At 44.6% G+C, this 20479-nt stretch overlaps 5 protein-coding genes and 1 long non-coding RNA gene across 8 annotated transcripts; 4 read left to right on the plus strand and 2 right to left on the minus strand.

Moving 5' to 3' along the window:
• Positions 1–603: 603 nt before the first annotated feature.
• LOC147258665 (uncharacterized) lies at positions 604–1527 on the minus strand. Its single transcript, XR_015116799.1, has 3 exons — positions 1427–1527; positions 1292–1350; positions 604–1181 (listed from the first exon to the last, which is right to left on the minus strand). It is a non-coding gene; the product is annotated as an uncharacterized LOC147258665 (long non-coding RNA).
• A 73-nt stretch (positions 1528–1600) lies between these two features.
• Positions 1601–2567, plus strand: LOC147258666 (uncharacterized). Its single transcript, XM_086207755.1, has 3 exons — positions 1601–1727; positions 1794–1852; positions 1943–2567. The coding sequence occupies exons 1-3, from the start codon at positions 1723–1725 to the stop codon at positions 2458–2460; spliced, it is 582 nt and encodes a 193-aa protein (XP_086063881.1). The 5' UTR covers positions 1601–1722; the 3' UTR covers positions 2461–2567.
• A 1844-nt stretch (positions 2568–4411) lies between these two features.
• LOC147258667 (uncharacterized) lies at positions 4412–5380 on the minus strand. The gene is made up of 3 exons (XM_086207756.1): positions 5240–5380; positions 5115–5173; positions 4412–5040 (listed from the first exon to the last, which is right to left on the minus strand). Exons 1-3 carry the CDS (start codon positions 5242–5244, stop codon positions 4532–4534), a joined length of 573 nt encoding a protein of 190 aa, XP_086063882.1. The 5' UTR covers positions 5245–5380; the 3' UTR covers positions 4412–4531.
• A 1072-nt stretch (positions 5381–6452) lies between these two features.
• Positions 6453–11961, plus strand: LOC147258668 (uncharacterized). 3 transcript variants are annotated; one of them, XM_086208616.1, is made up of 5 exons: positions 8997–9122; positions 9207–9266; positions 9333–9391; positions 9491–10108; positions 10179–11948. In XM_086208616.1, the coding sequence occupies exons 2-4, from the start codon at positions 9262–9264 to the stop codon at positions 10093–10095; spliced, it is 669 nt and encodes a 222-aa protein (XP_086064742.1). In that variant the 5' UTR covers positions 8997–9122; positions 9207–9261; the 3' UTR covers positions 10096–10108; positions 10179–11948. The 3 variants fall into 3 exon arrangements, with proteins under 3 accessions (XP_086064744.1, XP_086064743.1, XP_086064742.1); XM_086208618.1 differs by lacking the exons at positions 8997–9122; positions 9207–9266; positions 9333–9391; positions 9491–10108; positions 10179–11948 and adding exons at positions 6453–6570; positions 6637–6695; positions 6776–7269; positions 7340–7372; XM_086208617.1 differs by lacking the exons at positions 8997–9122; positions 9207–9266 and adding an exon at positions 6476–6570 and having other exon boundaries at positions 10179–11961.
• A 480-nt stretch (positions 11962–12441) lies between these two features.
• Positions 12442–13440, plus strand: LOC147258669 (uncharacterized). The gene is made up of 3 exons (XM_086208619.1): positions 12442–12560; positions 12627–12682; positions 12762–13440. Exons 1-3 carry the CDS (start codon positions 12556–12558, stop codon positions 13304–13306), a joined length of 606 nt encoding a protein of 201 aa, XP_086064745.1. The 5' UTR covers positions 12442–12555; the 3' UTR covers positions 13307–13440.
• A 2358-nt stretch (positions 13441–15798) lies between these two features.
• On the plus strand, positions 15799–16738 carry LOC147258670 (uncharacterized). The gene is made up of 3 exons (XM_086207757.1): positions 15799–15929; positions 15996–16054; positions 16132–16738. Exons 1-3 carry the CDS (start codon positions 15925–15927, stop codon positions 16650–16652), a joined length of 585 nt encoding a protein of 194 aa, XP_086063883.1. The 5' UTR covers positions 15799–15924; the 3' UTR covers positions 16653–16738.
• The last annotated feature ends 3741 nt before the right edge of the window (positions 16739–20479 follow it).

A 20479-nucleotide genomic window follows, 5' to 3' on the forward strand; every position in this document is an offset into this window, starting at 1 on the left:
AACAATTCTCCATCAGCAAGCACATCCTGCAACATCTAGCCAATCCAGGCACAGTGGGAGCACATACTGTATCTGCTTTGACTGGTTTTGGGGGGGGGGGGGGGGGGGGATGACAGGACCTTAATCAAGGACACTTCTAAGTTAGAATCAAACCAGCAGCCAAGTCTACCTCAAGACCATGCTGCACCCTTACCAGCACATGACAGTGTTCATTTATTGCTTGAGCTTCATGAACAAAATGCTGCTAACTGCTACAGCTGGCTGCCACCCATGAAATTGGTCTGAATGTACACTACATTATGTCCCCTCCACCCAAAAAAAAAAAAAAGGGTTAGCATAATGACATGTCTTACTACTATTCCCCATCATGCCTATAAAGGAAATCCATTGAATTTTCAAAACAGCCCTGCTTCCTGTGCCAGTTGTATTCTGGGGTTGCTAAACTTAACCCTGGAAAAAAATGACAAGTTGGAATGAGACAGTGTCCCTAAACTGCCACCAAGCCCCTTTGAAACCAGGATTGAGTGCATTCATGGCCTTTAGAAGGAACATTTGTCTCAATAACCAATTTGCAGTCACAAAATTAAAGTATTACAAGACTCATAAGTAGATTAGTCAGTTTTAATTAATTTACCAGGACTCATCCTCAGATTCTACTAGCATTCCAAAAACATGCAGCACTACAGTTGAGCATGATGTCAGAAGCAGCAAATCAGTTGAAACTCAGACCTATAAAAAGGTAAGGCAGTTCATCAAAATAAAGATTGCCACATTAGAGCAAGTAACATGTGGTCTACCAAAGATCTTTTAGAAGCGGCCTTTGGCTGGTGCCTTAGCAGGAGTGGCAGCTTCACTGGTGCTAACAGAGACTCGAATGACTGGAGGGTCTGGGTAGTAGCTGCTTTTAGAAAAGCTTTGTCTGGCACGACGGTAGCTGGAGTGAGAGCTGAATGAGTAGATCGGGTTCAGGTCAGAGAGGTCACTGAACACTGGTCTCACATTCTGAGTCGAGAATGAAGCCTCATAACCAGCCCTGTATTCACCAGCTTCAGGGTTTTCATAGCGTTCACCCCTAACACTAGCGTAGCCTCCATCATGACCCCCAGCCATGTTGAAGCTGCTGTAACTACCAGAAGATGGCCATCGTCCAAAGCTGGTTGCAGCAGGATATGAGCCATAGTCTAGAGAGAAAGTACAGAGACTCAGTAGTGATTTCAGAGTGTCAGCAAAGTAAATAGCTTCCATGTTGATTCGTGAGCTGTTTAAGTTTTATTGTTGAGTGTTAAATTACATTTCCTGGCTAGGACACAATTGATGCTTCCAACCAGGAGACAAGAAATCCACACCAACCTAAAGAGACAGTTGTTTAGTCATGCATACTTCAGCTGACTTGTAAAGATATAAAAGTTCTTACTTACTTACTTACTTAATCATGGTGGGCTCAAGTGTACAAACAAGGCAGTATCAGCAGATGTGTTCACCAGGAGCTCTTCTGTAGTGACTTCATGAACTCAGAGCTGATTTTAAGTGATTCTCACTGCTGCTGGAGCTGATTGATCAGTAGTAACAGCTGCTGCTCCTCTGGATTAATTGATGTGCTCATTAAGAACAGCAGTGAGTATCACTTAAAAGCAGCTCTGAGTTCATGAAGTCACTATAGAGGAGCTCCTGGTGAACACATCTACTGATTCTTCCTTTGGTTAGACACTTGAGCCTGTCAGGATGATGTAAGTAATACTACATGCTCCTCCTAGTTGATTGAAGTACTTGTGACTAAACAAATGTGTCTTCAGGTTGTTGTGGATTTCTTGCCTCCTGGTTGGAAGCATCAGCTGTGTCCCAACTGGGAAAAGTAAGACAACACTCAATCAAACACAAAAGCTGTTTACTCCAGCAATATCTACAAGTGAGTACTTGTTTCTAATGGGTATTTTGTCTCCAGAATATGGCTCTGATCCTGCTGGACCTGGCTTCAGGTGGCAGCCGTCTCCTGGTACCTACCTCCCAGCTGGAGGCTCTACTGGTTTCAGGGGAGGATATGGTGGCGGCTATGCTAGCGGTGCTGGAGGATATGGTGGCGGCTATGCTGGTGCTGCTGGAGGATATGGTGGCTATGCCAGTGCTGTCCCAGCTGGAGGATATGGTGGCTATGCTAGCGGTGCTGGAGGCTTTGGCTATGACAACTCCGCTAGTGGTTCTGTAGGGGGCAGCTCCTCTGGTTCTGTAGGGGGTGGCTCCTCTGGCTCTGTTACAGCTCCTGGTGGTGAGGACAGAGCAGTGCTCAGTGACGTGTCTGACCTGGAGCCCATCTACTCATCCAGCTATCGCTCCAGCTACCGTCGTGCCAGGGAAAGGTTTGCTGAGACCAGCTACTACCCAGACCCTGAAGTCATTCCAGTTGCTGTTGAAACCAGGGAGCCTGCAGCTCCTGCTAAAGTACCACCCAAAGGCCACTACTAAGATCTCTCTGCTCACTCAACTCCAGCATGAGTTGTCTAACAGGGCTGGTATTCTAGATGACTAAGTTGCTTCTCTGAAAACATGACAATAAAATGGTTTTCACAACACCTAGTGTCTTGGTCTGGTTGGCTCACTCAATGTGCTGCATGAAATGGGTTTTATCTGCTGCAGTTGAGGCAAACAACAAGTTCCAAGTTGTTGCTGTCATGACTTACTGAAGTAACATCAGCTGCTGCACAGTCAGTTTACCTGGCAGGCAGGAAAACTGAAGAAGCTTTCCTAGAACTCTGAAAGCCCTGTACCAAACTGACAGTAATGCTTGTTCATGAACAAGCCGATCCAAAATGTCACATGATTCCTAATTGGGCATTGACTTGATTTCAATGACAGCTTTTCATGTAGAGGGGAACACAACCTGCAACAGTGACCAAATATGGTTTGAAATCATGCAGGAAATACACCTGTAACAACCTCTTGGATGGAAGACATTGATACTGGAAATGAGCAAATTCTTTCCAGGTGTGCAGCTGAGTTTTGTTTTTTTAAAGATGAGTCTTGAATATTTCAATATGTAGGCTTGGTTTAGTGTAATGGCATCACTACCAAAACATGTTAACTACATTAACATCAAGAAAGTGGATACTGAATTCCCTGTTTCACCCTAAAGAGTTTGGGAGAAAAAAACAAAACCTTGGCCTTTTTGCAGAAATGGCTGCAAGCTGAGATGTCTCAATTCATACTTCAAAACTGTACACTGCTGACCTCTTGTGTCCATCAATGTAACAACATTCCACACCTAATAGTCACATAAGCACACGTTTGTCGTGATACACAGTACATTCAAAATGAGCACCTGGGCTCTTTGTCCCTGAACATGACTAAAAGCATCACTACGTAAATGTCATTATCCACTCGCCCTCATGCTTAAGGTCAGGTGAAATTTGTTCATTCCACAAAACACGAGTTTAACAGGAAAAGGTGTTGCAATCTCCTAGACAACTGATGTGACTGGAGACCAGTTTAAAATGTTGAATCCATAATCAAACCTTTAAATGCTTCCATACTACTTTGTTTTGAGATTGATCACTGACATCTTTTCACCTTTCTCATTGTAGCCCCCAGCCGCATGACATGGCATCAGTCTTTTTCCTCCATCAAGGAGGAACATTTCCCTTGAAGCCAAATTTTATTTTGAAAGAATATATGCTACAGTCAAAATGTGATTTCAAACATCAATTCCAATTTCACCAAGAAAACTCCATGTTTAAAATGTATTCTGAGTCAAATTTTGTTCAAAACGCAACCCCAATACTTAAGGCATTATAGCTTGATATTATGTCCATCCTCAAACTTGCCCTACCTATTGTCTTTAACCTCTTTAAAGTCAAAGTTCAGAGTGGGAAGGGGGAAGTAAAATCAGTCCAAAAAAACAAAAAAAATCAGTGTGACAGTAAGTTCAAGTACATTTTATACTTTTGCCAATAACTGAAATAGTCACACTGCAAACCAAGTGATGTTAGTGTTGCCATTTACTGTCTAAATGCTTGCTCTTGCAGTGTCCTAAGATAGATGTTTTGTACCCAGATCCTCCATTTTTCAGTTTTCCCCCCCAGAACTGGGATACATGGCTGCGGGCCCTCTAACCCAGTTCAGGGGCCATGAATTTAAGGAAACCCAGTGTCTCTTAACATATTTGCCTTGAGTTTTAAGGGTGGAAGGAGAATTTAGCTTATTTAATACTCTAAATTGGACTTTGAGTCCAATTTTAATAGTAAGTCAGCATAATGACATTTCTATGTAAGGGTTCAAACCAGTTTACAGAAAGGGCTTTAAGTGATCCATGTCACTATTGCTGCAAGGAATTTGACCAAGCAATATTAAATTGCTTTAACTCTAGACCATCCGTTAATGGGTTGCCAACTAAGCCATTACAGTAACCAAGACATGCCAGTGTTTTAATTACATCTTTAATTCATGTCTGGGTAGAGAAGTACTTGAGCCAGACCTGTAAAGAGATACAACTTAAACCACAACTACCATTGGAATAATCTTGTTTCATAACACAGACATTTCAGAAGCGGCCTTTGGGTGGTACTTTAGCAGGAGCTGCAGGCTCCCTGGTTTCAACAGCAACTGGAATGACTTCAGGGTCTGGGTAGTAGCTGGTCTCAGCAAACCTTTCCCTGGCACGGCGGTAGCTGGAGTGATAGCTGGACAAGTAGATGGGCTCCAGGTCAGACACGTCACTGAGGATAGCCCTGTCCTCACCACCAGGAGCTGTAACAGAGCCAGAAGAGCCACCCCCTACAGAACCAGAGGAGCTGCCCCCTACAGAACCAGAGGAGCTGCCCCCTACAGAACCACTAGCGGAGTTGTCATAGCCAAAGCCTCCAGCACCGCTAGCATAGCCACCATAGCCTCCAGCTGGGACAGCACCAGCATAGCCGCCATATCCTCCAGCACCACTAGCATAGCCGCCACCATATCCTCCCCTGAAACCAGTAGAGCCTCCAGCTGGGAGGTAGGTACCAGGAGACGGCTGCCACCTGAAGCCGGGTCCAGCAGGATCAGAGCCGTGTTCTGGAGACAAAACCTAGTTAGACACCAGCACTCATGTAAAGATATTGGAGTAAACAGCTTCTGTATTGTCTTACTTTTCCCAGTTGGGACACAGCTGATGCTTCCAACCAGGAGGCAAGAAATCCACAACAACCTGAAGACACATTTGTTTAGTCACAAGTACTTCAGTCAGCTAAAAGGACCATGTAGTATTACTTACATCATCCTGACAGGCTCAAGTGTCTAACCAAAGGAAGAATCAGTAGATGTGTTCACCAGGAGCTCCTCTGTAGTGACTTCATGAACTCAGAGCTGCTTTTAAGTGATTCTCACTGCTGCTGGAGCTGATTGACCAGTAGTAACAGCTGCTGCTCCTCTGGATTAATTGATGTGCTCGTTAAGGGACAAACACCAAATCTTGAAGGCTTCCTGTCAGGCTGCAAGCGGTATCTGACAATACTCTATCAGTATCTGATAATAAAATCCCTGTCAATGATTTCAACCCAAAATAAGGATCAGGATTCAATTTACTGGAATTATCATGTAACTTGTCAATGTCTTGAGCCGAGGACATGACAGAGGGAACATCAAAGATCTGTGTCTGAATAATGAATGTTTCTTTGACTTTAGATCTGATCTATTTATAAAAAAAAGATGAAGGGTTTTTGTGGTGAGGGGTCAGAGACGTGTTGAACTAAATTAGATGTAATGATTTGCTGGGACGTCGGTTATAATCACCTAAAATACAGATTCTGTCCAATTTCAGTGACACAGAAGAGAACAGGTCCAATATTCATACAAACAATGTGCAGGATTTCAAGGGTGTCTATATCTGATTCCATCCATCCATTTTCTACTGCTTGTCCTGTTAAGGGCAATGGGGGGGGGGGGGGGCTGGAGCCTATCTCATCAGCCTTCAGGTGAGAGGCGGGGTTCACCCTGGACAGGTCACCAGTCCATCACAGGACCAACACGTATAGACAGACAACCATTCACACTCACAGTCACACCTACGGTCAATTTAGAGTATCAATCAGCCTCGTCCTCTCTTGATGTCTTTGGACTGTGGGAGGAAGCTGGAGTACCAGAGAGAACCCACACAGGAACAGGGAGAACATGCAGACTACACAGGAAGATCCCATGCCCTAGCAGGGCTTGCAACCCAGAACCTTCCTGCTGTGAGGCAACAGTGCTGACCACTGCACCACTTTGCCACTCAACCTCTGATCTTGCTCAGGAATTTGACCCACCAGGGGGCAGTAATCCCCTTATCTGAGCCTCCTTGAAACAGCTGGAAACCCAGAGGTTCTTTACCTGCTGGCAGCTGGACAGGAAGCCTTCTCAAGATGCCCATATTTGGTGTTTGTCCCATAACGAGCACATCAATTAATCCAGAGGAGCAGCAGCTGTTACTACTGGTCAATCAGCTCCAGCAGCAGTGAGAATCACTTAAAAGCAGCTTTGAGTTCCTGAAGTCACTACAGAGGAGCTCCTGGTGAACACAGCTACTGATTCTGCCTTTGGTTAGACACTTGAGCCTGTCAGGATGATGTAAGTAATACTACATGCTCCTCCTAGTTGATTGAAGTACTTGTGACTAAACAAATGTGTATTCAGGTTGTTGTGGGTTTCTTGCCTCCTGGTTGGAAGCATCAGCTGTGTCCCAACTGGGAAAAGTAAGACAACACCACAAAAGCTACTTTCTATACCACACTACTTTTAAATGTATACTAATCTTTAACTGGATTCTCTACAGAATACGGTTCTGATCCTGCTCGCTTCAGGCAGCAATCATCTCCTGGTACCTACCTTCCAGCTGGAGGCTATCGTGGAGGCTCTACTGGTTTCAGGGGAGGATATGGTGGTGGCTATGCTAGCGGTGCTGGAGGATATGGTGGCTATGCTGGTGCTGTCCCAGCTGGAGGCTATGGTGGCTATGCTAGCGGTGCTGGAGGCTTTGGCTATGACCCCTCTGCTAGTGGTTCTGTAGGGGGCAGCTCCTCTGGTTCTGTAGGGGGTGGCTCTTCTGGCTCTGTTACAGCTCCTGGTGGTGAGGACGGGGCTATCCTCAGTGACGTGTCTGACCTGGAGCCCATCTACTTGTCCAGCTATCACTCCAGCTACCGCCGTGCCAGGGAAAGGTTTGCTGAGACCAGCTACTACCCAGACCCTCCAGTCATTCCAGTTGCTGTTGAAACCAGGGAGCCTGCAGCTCCTGCTAAAGTACCACCCAAAGGCCGCTACTGAAAGGTATGTTACTTTTGGTCAGGCTACAATATTAAGCCTGCCATAACTGACTAATGTCCCTTGCCTCTTTCAGGTCTTCTGATGAGAATAAAACTTCCAACTCTTGCATGTGGCTACTGTCTGTCCATACTGGGTTTTTAAACTTGGTGCTGCAACTTCACCTGAAATGGGGTTCCAGTGCATCCCCTCCGTATTTGCCAGCCAAATGGCTCAAATTCATCTGGGGAAACTGACAGGTTATGCTGGACCCATGATTGTATCCCATTAATGGGAGTACTGACTTTGAGTTTGCTTGACAGTGACTTCTACTACTGCACCCACACAATCTCTTGGTGTAAGGTTCAGGCAACATACCACAAAAGGGAGCCAAGATGCTGCTTTAACTTGACACCCACTTGCCTTGCAACAAGGCCAACAGCCTTGCTCTCAAATGTGAGTGAACATGGCAAAACATGCTTTCAGGGCAACTCATGTTCCAGTTAACAGAATTCCAACATGGAAATGGTTATAGCACTCAAAAAGGAATTTGTATTGAGGCCAGACCCAAGCTTGTGTTCATGGGTTTTGTTTTTTGCTGCTGGCACCAGACAAGCAGTCTTGCTAAAACAAGGCTCATGTTGGTCTTAACAGCAACAGAGGGCATGGACAAAGTCTTGAAGGTTGATGCTGCCATGAGTTCATTAACCAGCAAGGCAGCGCTAAATCTGACTTAAGTCAGGCCAGGGTAACTTTTACCTGACTCAACAGACTTGGCCATCACAACCAAGATCGGGGTCTTAAACTGTGTGAATTCAGGCTATGACCTTTATCAATCAACAAACCCTTTACCATAAATGTTATGCCATAGTAACTGGCACTCATTAAGGGCGGAGGGCAAAAATGTGTTGGTGTGACTGCTTTCTCTACAAAAATTATGGTTGCATCAACCACTTTTTTGGAGGCTTTTTTCAACATTTTGATCCTTGTTCCTCAGCCAGATCTCTCCACAATGAGAGATTATTGATGCTGTGTCAAATGCATTTAGGGAAAAAGATGCTGCTTTTTAAGTCTTACATCACTGCACATACCTTGATAAATACAAGTTATCACATATGACTAATAGTTTAAGATGCACTTAGTAACAAAAGCTTCATGTATACGATTCTTCCATGTCTGTTAAGGGTCACAAGAGGGGACCAGAGCCTATCCGGCTGACAATGGGTGAGAGGCTAGGTTCACCCTGGACGGGTCGCCAGTCTGTCATAGGGCCTTTAGGAGCTCAGTATCTTGCTCAAGGATACTTGGACATGGTCACCGGGGGATGTGAGGATCGAACCAGTGACTCGCGGTTGTTGGTTGGCTATGCTACCACTGAGCCATGGTGCCCCAACCACCCATATACCATTGTCACATATTCATCATTAGAGGAGTAATAATAGATGGACTGATCAAAGTGTGAGTCCAACTGTGTGGTTCTTGAGCACAATAACACAGAGGACTGACACACTGTACAAATGATTGTCACAGATGGATATAGAATTATGGCAACTTTTTCATTTAAATTATACACTGGATTACCACAGAGGTGCCAGAATTAAAGACAAATGAGGAGAATGAACCAACATTGTATGTAACAAATATTTTCCCCAATAATATCCTTGTTTTTTATGTTTCAGGAACTTCAAAGCATCAATTCGCCTGATGGCAGACAGACTGGGAGCCTTCCAGATACCCATTTTTGGGAGGGGGAGGAGCAGCAGCTGTTACTACTGAGCAATCAATTCCAACCAGCACTGACAATCAGTAAAAGTCAGCTCTGAGTTCATGAGGACACTTTGAGGAGCTCCTGGTGACTACATCAGCTGCTTTGTTAGGAGGTATGATGGATTGTATTTCAACTACAAGTTTCTTTCATTGTTGCTGTCACCTCATAACTAAACCTTACATTTGCAATGGTGCAGTTTCTTTGAGAGAACTTTGAACTCTTTCTGGATTTATACACTTGAGCCTGCCAGGATGATGTAAGTAATACTACATGGTCCTCCTAGTTGACTGAAGTACTTGTAAGTAAATAAATGTGTCTTTAGGTTGCTGTGGATTTCTTGCCTCCTGGTTGGAAGCATCAGCTGTGTCCCAGCTGGCAAAAGTAAGTCAACACTCAATGATGAAACCAACAGTACAGAAGCTGTTTACTCTACCAGCATCTTTAAATGAGTGCTGGTCTCTAACTGGGTTTTGTCTCCAGAATACAGCTCTGATCCTGCTGGACCCGGCTTCAGGTGGCAGCCCTCTTATGGTCATTTGTCCAGAGGAAGAGGTGTGAGTTCTGACCCTGGCCACAGCTCCTCACTACCTCCTTGGTCCGAGCCAATTTATGGCTCCGCCTCTGTATTTCCTCAAGATGGAGTTTCCAGGCCAGGCAGCTACAACGTGGCTGGGGAGCATGATGTAGGCTATGGTAGTTTCAGGGGGGGATATGACAGCAGCGCTCCAGCCGGAGGCTATGGCGGTGGCTTCAGGGGAGGATATGGTGGCTATGCCAGTGCTGCCCAAGTTGGAGGCTATGGCGGTGGCTATGCTAACTCAGCTAGTGGTCCTGTAGGGGGTGGCTCTTCTAGGTTTGCTCCAGCTTCCAAGGATGAGGTGGACAGGCCAGTGTTCAGTGACGTGTCTGACCTTGAGCCGATCGCCTCGTTCAGCTCACACTCAAGCTATAAGCGTGGAAAAGCAATGTTGGTTAGGACCCGCTCCTTCCCAGAGCCAGTTCCAGTTATCCCAGTATCCAGACGCACCAGTGAAGCTTCGTCTACCCAGAGTCCTGCTAAAGTACCTGCCAAAGGCCACCTCTGAAAGAACTTTTATGGTAGGATACAATAGTCAGAAATTATCATATTCTAACGTTTGTCCACCACTTTCTCTTCTTTACGTTGCAGGTCTCCAAGGATGTCATTCCTGCTTATGCTTGACAGTAAAATGTAGCTTTAATAACTCTCCTTTTACATTGTTCTTACTTTGCCACCTTGATATGTTCTTTAATATTTGTGTTTGGAGGGGTGCAAATTTTTTATATTTTAGTAGTTACCTGTAACATTTCAGTGCTCAAATATTATCATACAGATGCTGAATTTTATTTTCTAGAGCCATATCAACTTAGACCAATTTAGCCTTAAGTACATCAAACCCTGAAGGAGCTGCTATATTTCTTTCCATGAGACAAAACGCCTTGTACACTACTTTGAACCACTGAAAGTAACTTTTATTCTTAATTTCTTCAATATAACATATGACAAATGTGACTGTCTTTACATTTATGACCTGCAATGCATACTGAGAAATTTAATTCCCAAAAAACGTACATCTAAGTATGCACTATCAAACTAGAACCACAGGTAAAACACATCAACATAAATGAGCAGCAACATACAAACACTAATTTAAGTAAAGGAAAGAGAGTTAAAGTGCTTTTGTTCATGGTACATTGACAGTGTAACTATCAAGACATGAGTGTGTATGACTACAATCTGCCCTTCACACATAGAGGTCACTGCACACATCATAAACATATCGTCGGCTTTATATTTGATCAGGAAAAGTTTTTTTCAATCCCCACTTAAAATTAAATTCAAGAACTGCCTTCTTTCATCTTCAAAACACAGCGTAGATGAGACCCTTCCTGTCTCAGATATGCAGAAAGACCTTCAGTCTGGAGCACAACAATTCACTATCCTGCTGATCCAGCAAGTCTAAAGACACTCCAGCTGGTCAAGAATGCCACTGCATGTTTACTGACAGGAACAAGGAACATACATCACATTTCATTCACCTGTATTAGCGTCTCTCCACTGGCCTCCTGTAAAATCCAGAATATCATTTCCAGTTCATCTACCAGTCCCTTAATGTCCAGGCACCACACCTGAAAGAGCTCCCAATACCCAACTTGATCATTGTGCTCTCAGAGTTCAGACTCGTTCGAGTGAAAGCCATGTTGCCATCAGTTTAACATGATGGCAATTTGCAAGTTATCTGCTGTTTGCATTTTTGCACAAGCAGCTAGCAGCACTTTGACATGCTTCGTTTTCATTAGAGTAGCGCATTACTACCACCCAACCAGCTGCACAGGAAATATGTTCTCAAAGAATATAGTGAGGAGGATGCTAAGACAACAAAGAAAGCAATATTTAAAATTCTGAATGTCACTTCTTTAGTTTTAAGCAACATTGGATATGATAAACTATATGTATCCCAATTCCTTCTTGCATCAAAGGTTTAAGTGGGAGAAAAATCCCCGTAGTTCCTGTGAAAGAGATGTTGAGACTATAGGTCATTTTCTTTGAATGTGAACCTGTGCATGAATTTTGGCTTCAGTTTTGGGCTTCAGCCAAAAGAGTTGCACCCACTGAACTGGATGTTGATTAAGGTTGGAGAACATTTAAAGGAAAAGAACTTACTTTTTGTAAACAGCCTGATTGAGTTCGCTATAACACTTAATTCACAGGTGTAAACACCTCAAGGGTAAGCCTTATGTTAATGGATGGAAGAATGTTTTAAGTTGACTTCATTCAAATGTTTATTTTCTGTTGTCTTTCCTATTTACAGACTTGGATTTCTTTGTTCTACTGCTGTATTATTGCCAATGTAATGCAACAAATTACTGAAATGTGCTGTACTTTACTTATTGTTCAAAAAAAAAATTACAACAAGCAGCAGCACGGTGGTGCAGTGGTCAGCACTGAGGCCTCACAGCAAGAATGTTCCAGGTTTGAGTCCCAGCTCCAGCACAGGATCTTTCTGTGTGGAGTCTGCATGTTCTCCCTGTTCCTATGTGGGTTCTTTCTGGTTCTCCAGCTTCCTCCCACAGTCCAAAGACATCAAGAGAGGACGAGGCTGATTGATACTCTAAATTGACTGGAGGTGTGACTGTGAGTGTGAATGGTTGTCTGTCTCTATGTGTTGGCCCTGTGATGGACTGGTGACCTGTCCAGGGTGGACCTGCATTTTGCCAGAAAGCTGCTGGGATAGGCTCTATAGAATTTTTTGATGCAGTTTCAAGCTTCGAAGCCCCATACAGTAGGTTCTTCACCTGCAGGCAGATGGACCACAAGCCTTCAGGATGCCCATATTAGGTGTTTGAATCTTAACGAGCACATCAATTAATCCAGAGGAGCAGCAGCTGTTACTACTGATCAATCAGCTCCAGTAGTAGTGAGAATCACTTAAAAGCAGCTCTGAGTTCATGAAGTCACTGCAGAGGAGCTCCTGGTGAACACATCTACTGATTCTGCCTTTGGTTAGACACTTGAGCCTGTCAGGATGATGTAAGTAATACTACATGGTCCTCCTAGTAGACTGAAGTACTTGTGACTAAACAAATGTGTCTTCAGGTTGTGGATTTCTTGCCTCCTGGTTGGAAGCATCAGCTGTGTCCCAGCTGGCAAAAGTAAGACAACACAGAAGCTGTCTACTCCAGCAATATCTCTCTCAGTGAGTGCTGGTGTCTAACTGGGTTTTGTCTCCAGAATACGGCTCTGATCCTGCCAGACCCGCCTTCAGGTGGCAGCCATCTTCTGTTCATTGGTCCAGAGGAAGAGGTGTGAGTTCTGACCCAGGCAGCAGCTCTTCACTACCTCCTTGGTCCAAGCATATTGATGGCAAAGCCTCTGCTTTTCCTGCTCAACATGCCATTTTCAGGCCTGGCAGCTACAACACAGCTGGGCGTTATGATGGAGGCTCTGCTGGATTCAAGGGAAGCTACAGTGGCGACTATGCCAGTGTTGCCCCAGCTGCAGGATATGGTGGCAGCTTTGCTAGCTCAGCTAGTGGTTCTGTCGGGGGCGGCTCTTCTGGGTTTGCACCAGCTCCTCAAGGTGAGGAGGACAAGCCAGTGTTCAGTGACGTGTCTGACATGGACCGGCTCCAGGGCTTCAGCTCTCGCTCTAACTACGATCGTATTAGAGCAAAATTGTCTAGAACCACCTTCCGCCCAATAGACGCCGCCCCTCCAGTCATGGCACTTTCCAAACCCACCAGTTCTCAGAACCAGAATCTGAAAGGTGGCCTCTGAAGGGAAAAAAAAAACCCTTGTGTTAGGTTACAGTTCACTCAACTGGCTATCCAGTTACCTTTTTGTCTTGCAGATCATTTGGTGTTCCTGCTTGGCATTGACATTGTAGCATTAAAATTTTGCAGTCTTTGGCCCCCAGTGTGGTCTTATTTAGACATAATACATGGTAAAACTAGACTTTCATTTTTGAGGAGATAAACTGTTCGTGATGCCTTGTGGTCATCCTAACTTAAGTAAATGTTGAAGGCCTTTGCTCCAGCTTCAGAAGTGCTGAACTTTATTCCTTAACAAGGTTGTTTTATCACTTCAACACCTGTCTCTGAAAGATTTTCCACTTTAAACAACTGCATCAATGAAATCGGCACTACAAGCTTCCATTCTGATGTTGGAACAAGCTGGGGGAAAAAAATTAAAGAATAAGAGGAAACTGCGTGATGTCTTACAAACACAAACTTCCTGACTAAGGATAATTCAGACTGAGACTGTGTATCGTAACTTGAGTCTAAACTGAGGATGACCTGTCAAATCCTGATCTCTGGGCTGATTTCTCTTGAGTGAATTGGCTGGAGAACATCCTGCCTGTTGAACCCAATAGATGCACTGCTGCGTCGGGAGTAAACCGACACAGGCAACCTCCAAGTATGACAAAAAGCCAGATTTAACCAAATGTCCAAACAATTTTTTTTTTGAAAACTGTCCTAATGCTACAGTCACAAGCATTTTGTATAACTACTTCCTGGTGAGTGGGTGGGAACCATGCAAGGCAGTGCCAACATCAGACGGTTTCCAACTGAAGGTGGGTTTACAGATGTTATCGGTCATGATGCGGCACTTACTGAATCTTTCTTTGCAAAGAGCTTGACCTGCCATAAAGAAAAGGGAGACCACCATCAATCAGATCCTTATTCATATAAACCTTATATTCATGTACCTTATTTATCCCAAAGGAAATTAAGGGATGTCGCCTCCCTGATGGATCAACACACCAGAGCCTTGACCCTGATGAAAAGCTCTCCTTTGGTTAGGTGTTATTTACAGTGTCAATTTACTACATGTATCTAAATACTATGAATCTTCTTGGTATATCTTTCATAATTCTTTCTATCCATATACCCTAATAATACTGGATTTATTAATTGTGTTTTGAAGAATTATGTAATCCAAGGACTCATGAATTCAGGTGATGAGACAGATGATCTTAGTTCAAGTATAAAGAATGTTTTGCAGTAAATTCACCAAGTGTGAGTTTACTTGTACACAGCAAAGTCAGTGGTTAGACACTTCCATCGTCTTCCTCTTATTCCTATTAAGGGTCGTGGGGGGGGGCTGGAGCCTATCCCAGCAGCTGTGGATGAGAGGTGCGGTTCACCCTGGACAGGTCACCAGTCCATCGCAGGGCCAACACATAGACAGCCATTCACACTCACAGTCACACCTACGGTCAATTTAGAGTACCAATCAGCCTCGTCCCCAATTGCATGTCTTTGGACGGTGGGAAGAAGGTGGAGTACCTGGAGAGAAGGCACGGCACGCAGGCACGGGGAGAACATGCAGACTCCACACAGAAAGATCCCGTGCCCAAGCTGGGACTCAAACCCTGAACCTTCTTGGTATGAGGGGACAGTGCTAACCACCGCTCCAACATGCAGCCCTGGTTCGACACCTCATGTACAACAAAATTCTCTGTAAAAGTTGGGGGGAATAACTTGTTAGCAGCATTACAAAAATTCATGAAACAAAGTTGATAAATCACATTTTCCTGTCATGGTCAGATAGGCTGAGTCTAGAATACCAGACCAGAGACCCATAGGAAAGTCATTTTATGAACACATCAAATTGCTCCAAGTCACTTGTGGTCATACTACAAAGAGCTTTCAGAAGCAGTCTTTGGGTGGTACTTTAGCAGGAGCTGCAGGCTCCCTGGTTTCAACAGCAACTGGAATGACTGGAGGGTCTGGGTAGTAGCTGGTCTCAGCAAACCTTTCCCTGGCATGACGGTAGCTGGAGTGATAGCTGGATGAGTAGATCGGCTCCAGTTCAGAGACTGATCCTTTTTCTCATGTTCTATTCAAAATTGACAAAATTAGGATTTTGGGTAAACCTTCACAATGAAAATCTTCGAAGCCTCAGATTTTTAAAGTACTGCAAAACGTATCTTGTTCAACATGTCTTTGGTGCCATTTATAATCATGACACACATTTGATTTTGTGTTTCCACTTCAACTGGCTTGAAAACTTCAGAAACATATTAAAGTCTCACATTTATAAAAAACACTCTTGTCTTTTAAGAATACTTCACTTTTTCTGGTTCAATAAATTGTGTTCCTCAATTCTAGACACAGACCAAATGGACCTAGATTTTGAGAATTGTTCCAGTATTGTCAGACACAAATGGCAGCTGAACAGGAAGCCTTCAGGATGCCCATATTAGGTGTTTGGCCCTTAACGAGCACATCAATTAATCCAGAGGAGCAGCAGCTGTTACTACTGATCAATCAGCTCCAGCAGCAGTGAGTATCACTTAAAAGCAGCTCTGAGTTCATGAAGTCATTACAGAGGAGCTCCTGGTGAACACATCTACTGATTCTTCCTTTGGTTAGACACTTGAGCCTGTCAGGATGATGTAAGTAATACTACATGGTCCTCCTAGTTGATTGAAGTACTTGTGACTAAACAAATGTGTCTTCAGGTTGTTGTGGATTTCTTGCCTCCTGGTTGGAAGCATCAGCTGTGTCCCAACTGGGAAAAGTAAGACAACACAGAAGCTGTTTACTCCATTAATATCTTTACATGAGTGCTGGTGTCTAACTGGGTTTTGTCTCCAGAATATGGCTCTGATCCTGCTGGACCCGGCTTCAGGTGGCAGCCGTCTCCTGGTACCTACCTCCCAGCTGGAGGCTCTACTGGCTTCAGGGGAGGATATGGCGGTGGCTATGCTGGTGCTGTCCCAGTTGGAGGCTATGGCGGCTATGCTAGTGGTGCTGGAGGATATGGTGGCTATGCTGGTGCTGTCCCAGCTGGAGGCTATGGTGGCTATGCTAGCAGTGCTGGAGGCTTTGGCTATGACAACTCTGCTAGTGGTTCTGTAGGGGGCAGCTCCTCTGGTTCTGTAGGGGGTGGCTCTTCTGGCTCTGTTACAGCTCCTGGTGGTGAGGATGGGGCTATCCTCAGTGATGTGTCTGACCTGGAGCCCATCTACTTGTCCAGCTATCACTCCAGCTACCGCCGTGCCAGGGAAAGGTTTGCTGAGACCAGCTACTACCCAGACCCTGAAGTCATTCCAGTTGCTGTTGAAACCAGGGAGCCTGCAGCTCCTGCTAAAGTACCACCCAAAGGCCGCTACTGACAGCTCTATGGTGACGTGCAATATGTCAGTCTCATTGAGTCACTGCTGCTCCCCTCTGACAAGACAATAAATCTTTTTAATTCATATGTTGGCTTCTGGGGCTTTCCTTTATAATGTAAGTCACCCCTGCACACAAACCAAACATTTCTCTTCCACTGACTCAGTGCCCCCAAGTGTCTAGGAATAACCAATGCTGGCACCATAACTAGCAAGAGTGCATGTTTAAGGTTTATATTTGAACTCTTGTAAATGTATACAAATTCAAGTGTCTCCACATCAGAATAGATTGCACTGAATTGAGACCTCACCAAACAGAGGAAGCTGGTACCGGAACAAAATTTCTTTTGCAAAATCAGGTAATCATGTAATGGACTGGGGGATGCACAAACCAACATAACTTGGTCTGCACTTCTGTGGAAGGATGGATTACAGGACATGTGTTAGAACACCAACAGTTGTAGTGGCTGGGTGCACTACTAGGTCTGTATACTGGTACATGTAAGGTCTGGAGCCTGAGAGCAGTGGGGGGCCTGCAATGTCTGCTGGTGCAGCTAGTCCTGAGGGTCAGGGAGAATTTCTGTTAGCTGACCAAGTAGAGCGATGTGGTTCAGACTATTTGACAACATCCCCTGGTCAGAAAACACCACTTCAGCAGTGGCTCCTGAGAGTCCTCAGGAAGCACAAGCTCCTGCTGCTGACCTTCTACCGCTCATCCATCAAGAGCATGCTGACATACTGCATCACAATATGGTGTGGCAGCTCCACCACTGCAGACAAAGAGGCTGCAGAGAGTTGTAAGGGCAGCACAGAAGATCATCAGCTGCCTTCTCCCCTCTCTGATGGACATCTACACATCCCGCTGCCTTATCAGAGCCACAGCAATTACCAAAGACAACTCCTGGCTGTTGCCCTCAGGGAGCCACTACAGATGCATAAAGTCCAAAACAGATTCAAGAACAGCTTTTTTTCCAAAAGCTATAACCACCCTGAACTGTAACGTGCACTGATTTTCCCTTTGTGCGATCATCAAAAATTACGCTATATTCTAACCATGTGCATTATTTCCAACCACTCATGGACAGCACACATCAATGTGCGATATATATTTTCAAATCTGTATATACACCTTATTTTTTCCTCAACATTGTGTACCTTACATCTATGTCTATATTGTACATATTTCTCGTATTTTTGCTACTCTGTCACTCGCGCTGTTATTGGTGAGGGTTTTTGATCTCATTGTACCTGCGTATAGTGACAAAGACATTCTGATTCTGATTCTGTCGTGAATGACCTTAGGTTTAGCCCTTGGGTTGAGCCAACAGTTCATAGTCCACTCCCATGTCACTTGTGCTGGCATCCAAGCATTGCAGCACCCTAAAAGGACCAGCCCACCTTCGGTTACAATTTTTGTCTAGTGAGGGCAGGAAGGTCAACCCACACTAAATCACCTGGCTCATAACCTGTATGTTTCATCCAACGATCGTAGTAGTGCTTTTGTTGCATACCTGCTGCCTCAATGTTATGTGCAACAGAGAGAAAAGCACCGCACAGTCTCTGTAATACTGAATTGGCATATTCCCTTGGAGTACCCAGAGTGGCATCTGAAACTCCTGGGAGTCTCTGAGGAGATCAACAGGTAGACGGACAGCTCTACCATCAACCAGGAAGTAAGGAGTGTATTTGGGGGAGGAGTGAATAGTGTTGTATGCAAAATCAACCTGTCACAGGTGGTCATCCCACTCACCTCCTCTGGTGTGTACAGATATTTTGCCAACTGGTCCTTGATGGTCCTGTTCACCCATTCCACCATGCCATCTGACAATATGACTGGGAGATGTCCTAATTTTATGTTGTCCTAGATGGAACACAGTTCTTTGACAAGATCTGACTCAAACTGACAGCATTGTTCAGTGCGCAGACTCTGAGGCACACCATGGCAGCTGATGTAATCTTCAAACAAACATTTAGCCACAGTGGTTGCTCGCTGATCGGGAAGTGCATACAAGCTGAGGTACTTCATAAAATAATCCATTACAACAAGTATACAACGATTTTATCTATTTTTGATGTGGTGTCTGTGTTTGTGCTTCACAGGCTGTGCATTCAAGACACCAATCAGTGATGTCACGTGTCATGTGAGGCCAAAGCCCCTTGTAATGTCTTTTGTGTCCTGAAATGTCCACAGAGTGAATGTCAATGCAAAGTTTCAAACACCTTCTTCTGCAAGCACCTAGGGACTACACTTTGTAAAACTAGGTCACCTGGTGGAGGTCTGACTTTGCAACACAGGAGATCATCAACAAGAATGGGTTTAGGAAACTCTCTCCAGAAGTGTCTCATTTCAGGTGAGGCTGCTTAAATGAAAATGGTGGCCTACAGCCAGTTAAAATCCAGTTTCTAAGTATTTGCAACTCAGGATCTGTGGTTTGAGGTCAGATGAAATACTGTCTGTCTATATTCAGAAGTGATTTATCCATAGTTCCAGCTGCAGCATCTGACAAAGCAGTTGGAGCAGTGGATGCAGCCTCTGAGCAAAGTGTCAACTCAGTGTCTTGAGTGAATGACTCTTCTGGGTCTGTTTGAGTGTGATGGGAAACGCATCGCACCTGATAAGCTGTGACCATTGGGACAACACCTCCAGCTGTCAAAGGACAACGGAACATAGAGTCAGTATTGGCACGTTTTGGGGCTTGTCTTTATTCAATAGTCCAGTCATAGGGATCAGTTTCCAGAGCCCATCTAGCCCTGCGACCTGTAGGATCACAACCCAGAGCCATCTTCCTCAGGGAGAGAAGGGGTTTGTGGTCTGAGATGGTGTCAAAGGGGTGACCTGTCAGATATTGGCAAAAGTGACGGATGGCCCACAGTTCTCTGTCATATGTCGGCCAACCGGTCTCTGTTTTTGTCAAAATCTGTCTGCCATATGGAATGACATTTTCCCTGTTTTGAATGTCCATCTGTGACAAAACACATCCAATGGCTGTGTCAGATGCATCAGTGAATCGCAGAAAAACACATGAGAACTCTGAGTAGGAGAGGATGGGTCTGTTACACAGAGCATGGCGGAGGCTTTCAAATGCTCTCTGCTCCACTTCAGTCCATATGACTGCCATTGTGGACGGCATGGCTCAGGGGTAGAGTCGCCTGGCTCCTGATGGGCCATCAGGATACAGGCAGCCTGTCTGTGACAGACAGGAAGGAATTGCTGAGTCCCAAGATGTTGTTGAAGATGCTCCAAATCTCCGGGTGAGAGCGCGGTTTGTACTTGTTTAGCGTCTATCCTGCCTTTCCAACACAATCATGAAACTGAAAATTTAAAAAAACGGTCCTATGCAAAATATTTTAGACTTCCTTTTAAGATACAGTATACAATGTACCATAGCGATGTAATAGTCTCAAGTGTAAATATCTACCAATAAATCAGTTACAATTTAAGGCTTGTGTCTTTATTTTGTTGTGTTATTGAGTAATTTTCAACCACTGTTCGGCAACATAATGTATGGCCGTGCGTGTTCTGTAGCGCCACCTGGTGGATGTGTGAACTGACTTTTGGACGGCATCGTGAACACATGAGTCTGCTTCTTTATGCAAAACTCAATTGTTGATTGTTTCACCACCTCCCCCTCCCCTGAACCACTGTGTCCCCTGATGGGTGCAAGGACCCTCCTCTGGTTGCTTGTTCTATTTTTCTTTCTTCTGAAAATTGGTCACCATTTGCTTCCATTGTTTGGGATTTTACTGCAGTGCCTGAGCTTGTGGAGGTCCAGCAGTGTTTTTTTGTGGTCGAAAAAACAACAACTGAGTAACATTTAACTGGCATGAGG

The sequence above is a fragment of the Aulostomus chinensis genome, chromosome 7 (assembly GCF_037954235.1).
Source record: "Aulostomus chinensis isolate RoL2024-O1b breed Wild chromosome 7, RoL_Achi_v1.0, whole genome shotgun sequence".
NCBI lineage: Eukaryota > Metazoa > Chordata > Actinopteri > Syngnathiformes > Aulostomidae > Aulostomus > Aulostomus chinensis.

Coding starts and splice junctions, on each gene's coding strand:
- LOC147258666 (XM_086207755.1), top strand. Junction 1,853..1,942: donor CTGTGTCCCAACTGGGAAAA/GTAAGACAACAC, acceptor TTTTGTCTCCAG/AATATGGCTCTGATCCTGCT.
- LOC147258667 (XM_086207756.1), bottom strand. Junction 5,041..5,114: donor CTGTGTCCCAACTGGGAAAA/GTAAGACAATAC, acceptor TTTTGTCTCCAG/AACACGGCTCTGATCCTGCT.
- LOC147258668 (XM_086208617.1), top strand. Junction 9,392..9,490: donor CTGTGTCCCAGCTGGCAAAA/GTAAGTCAACAC, acceptor TTTTGTCTCCAG/AATACAGCTCTGATCCTGCT.
- LOC147258669 (XM_086208619.1), top strand. Junction 12,683..12,761: donor CTGTGTCCCAGCTGGCAAAA/GTAAGACAACAC, acceptor TTTTGTCTCCAG/AATACGGCTCTGATCCTGCC.
- LOC147258670 (XM_086207757.1), top strand. Junction 16,055..16,131: donor CTGTGTCCCAACTGGGAAAA/GTAAGACAACAC, acceptor TTTTGTCTCCAG/AATATGGCTCTGATCCTGCT.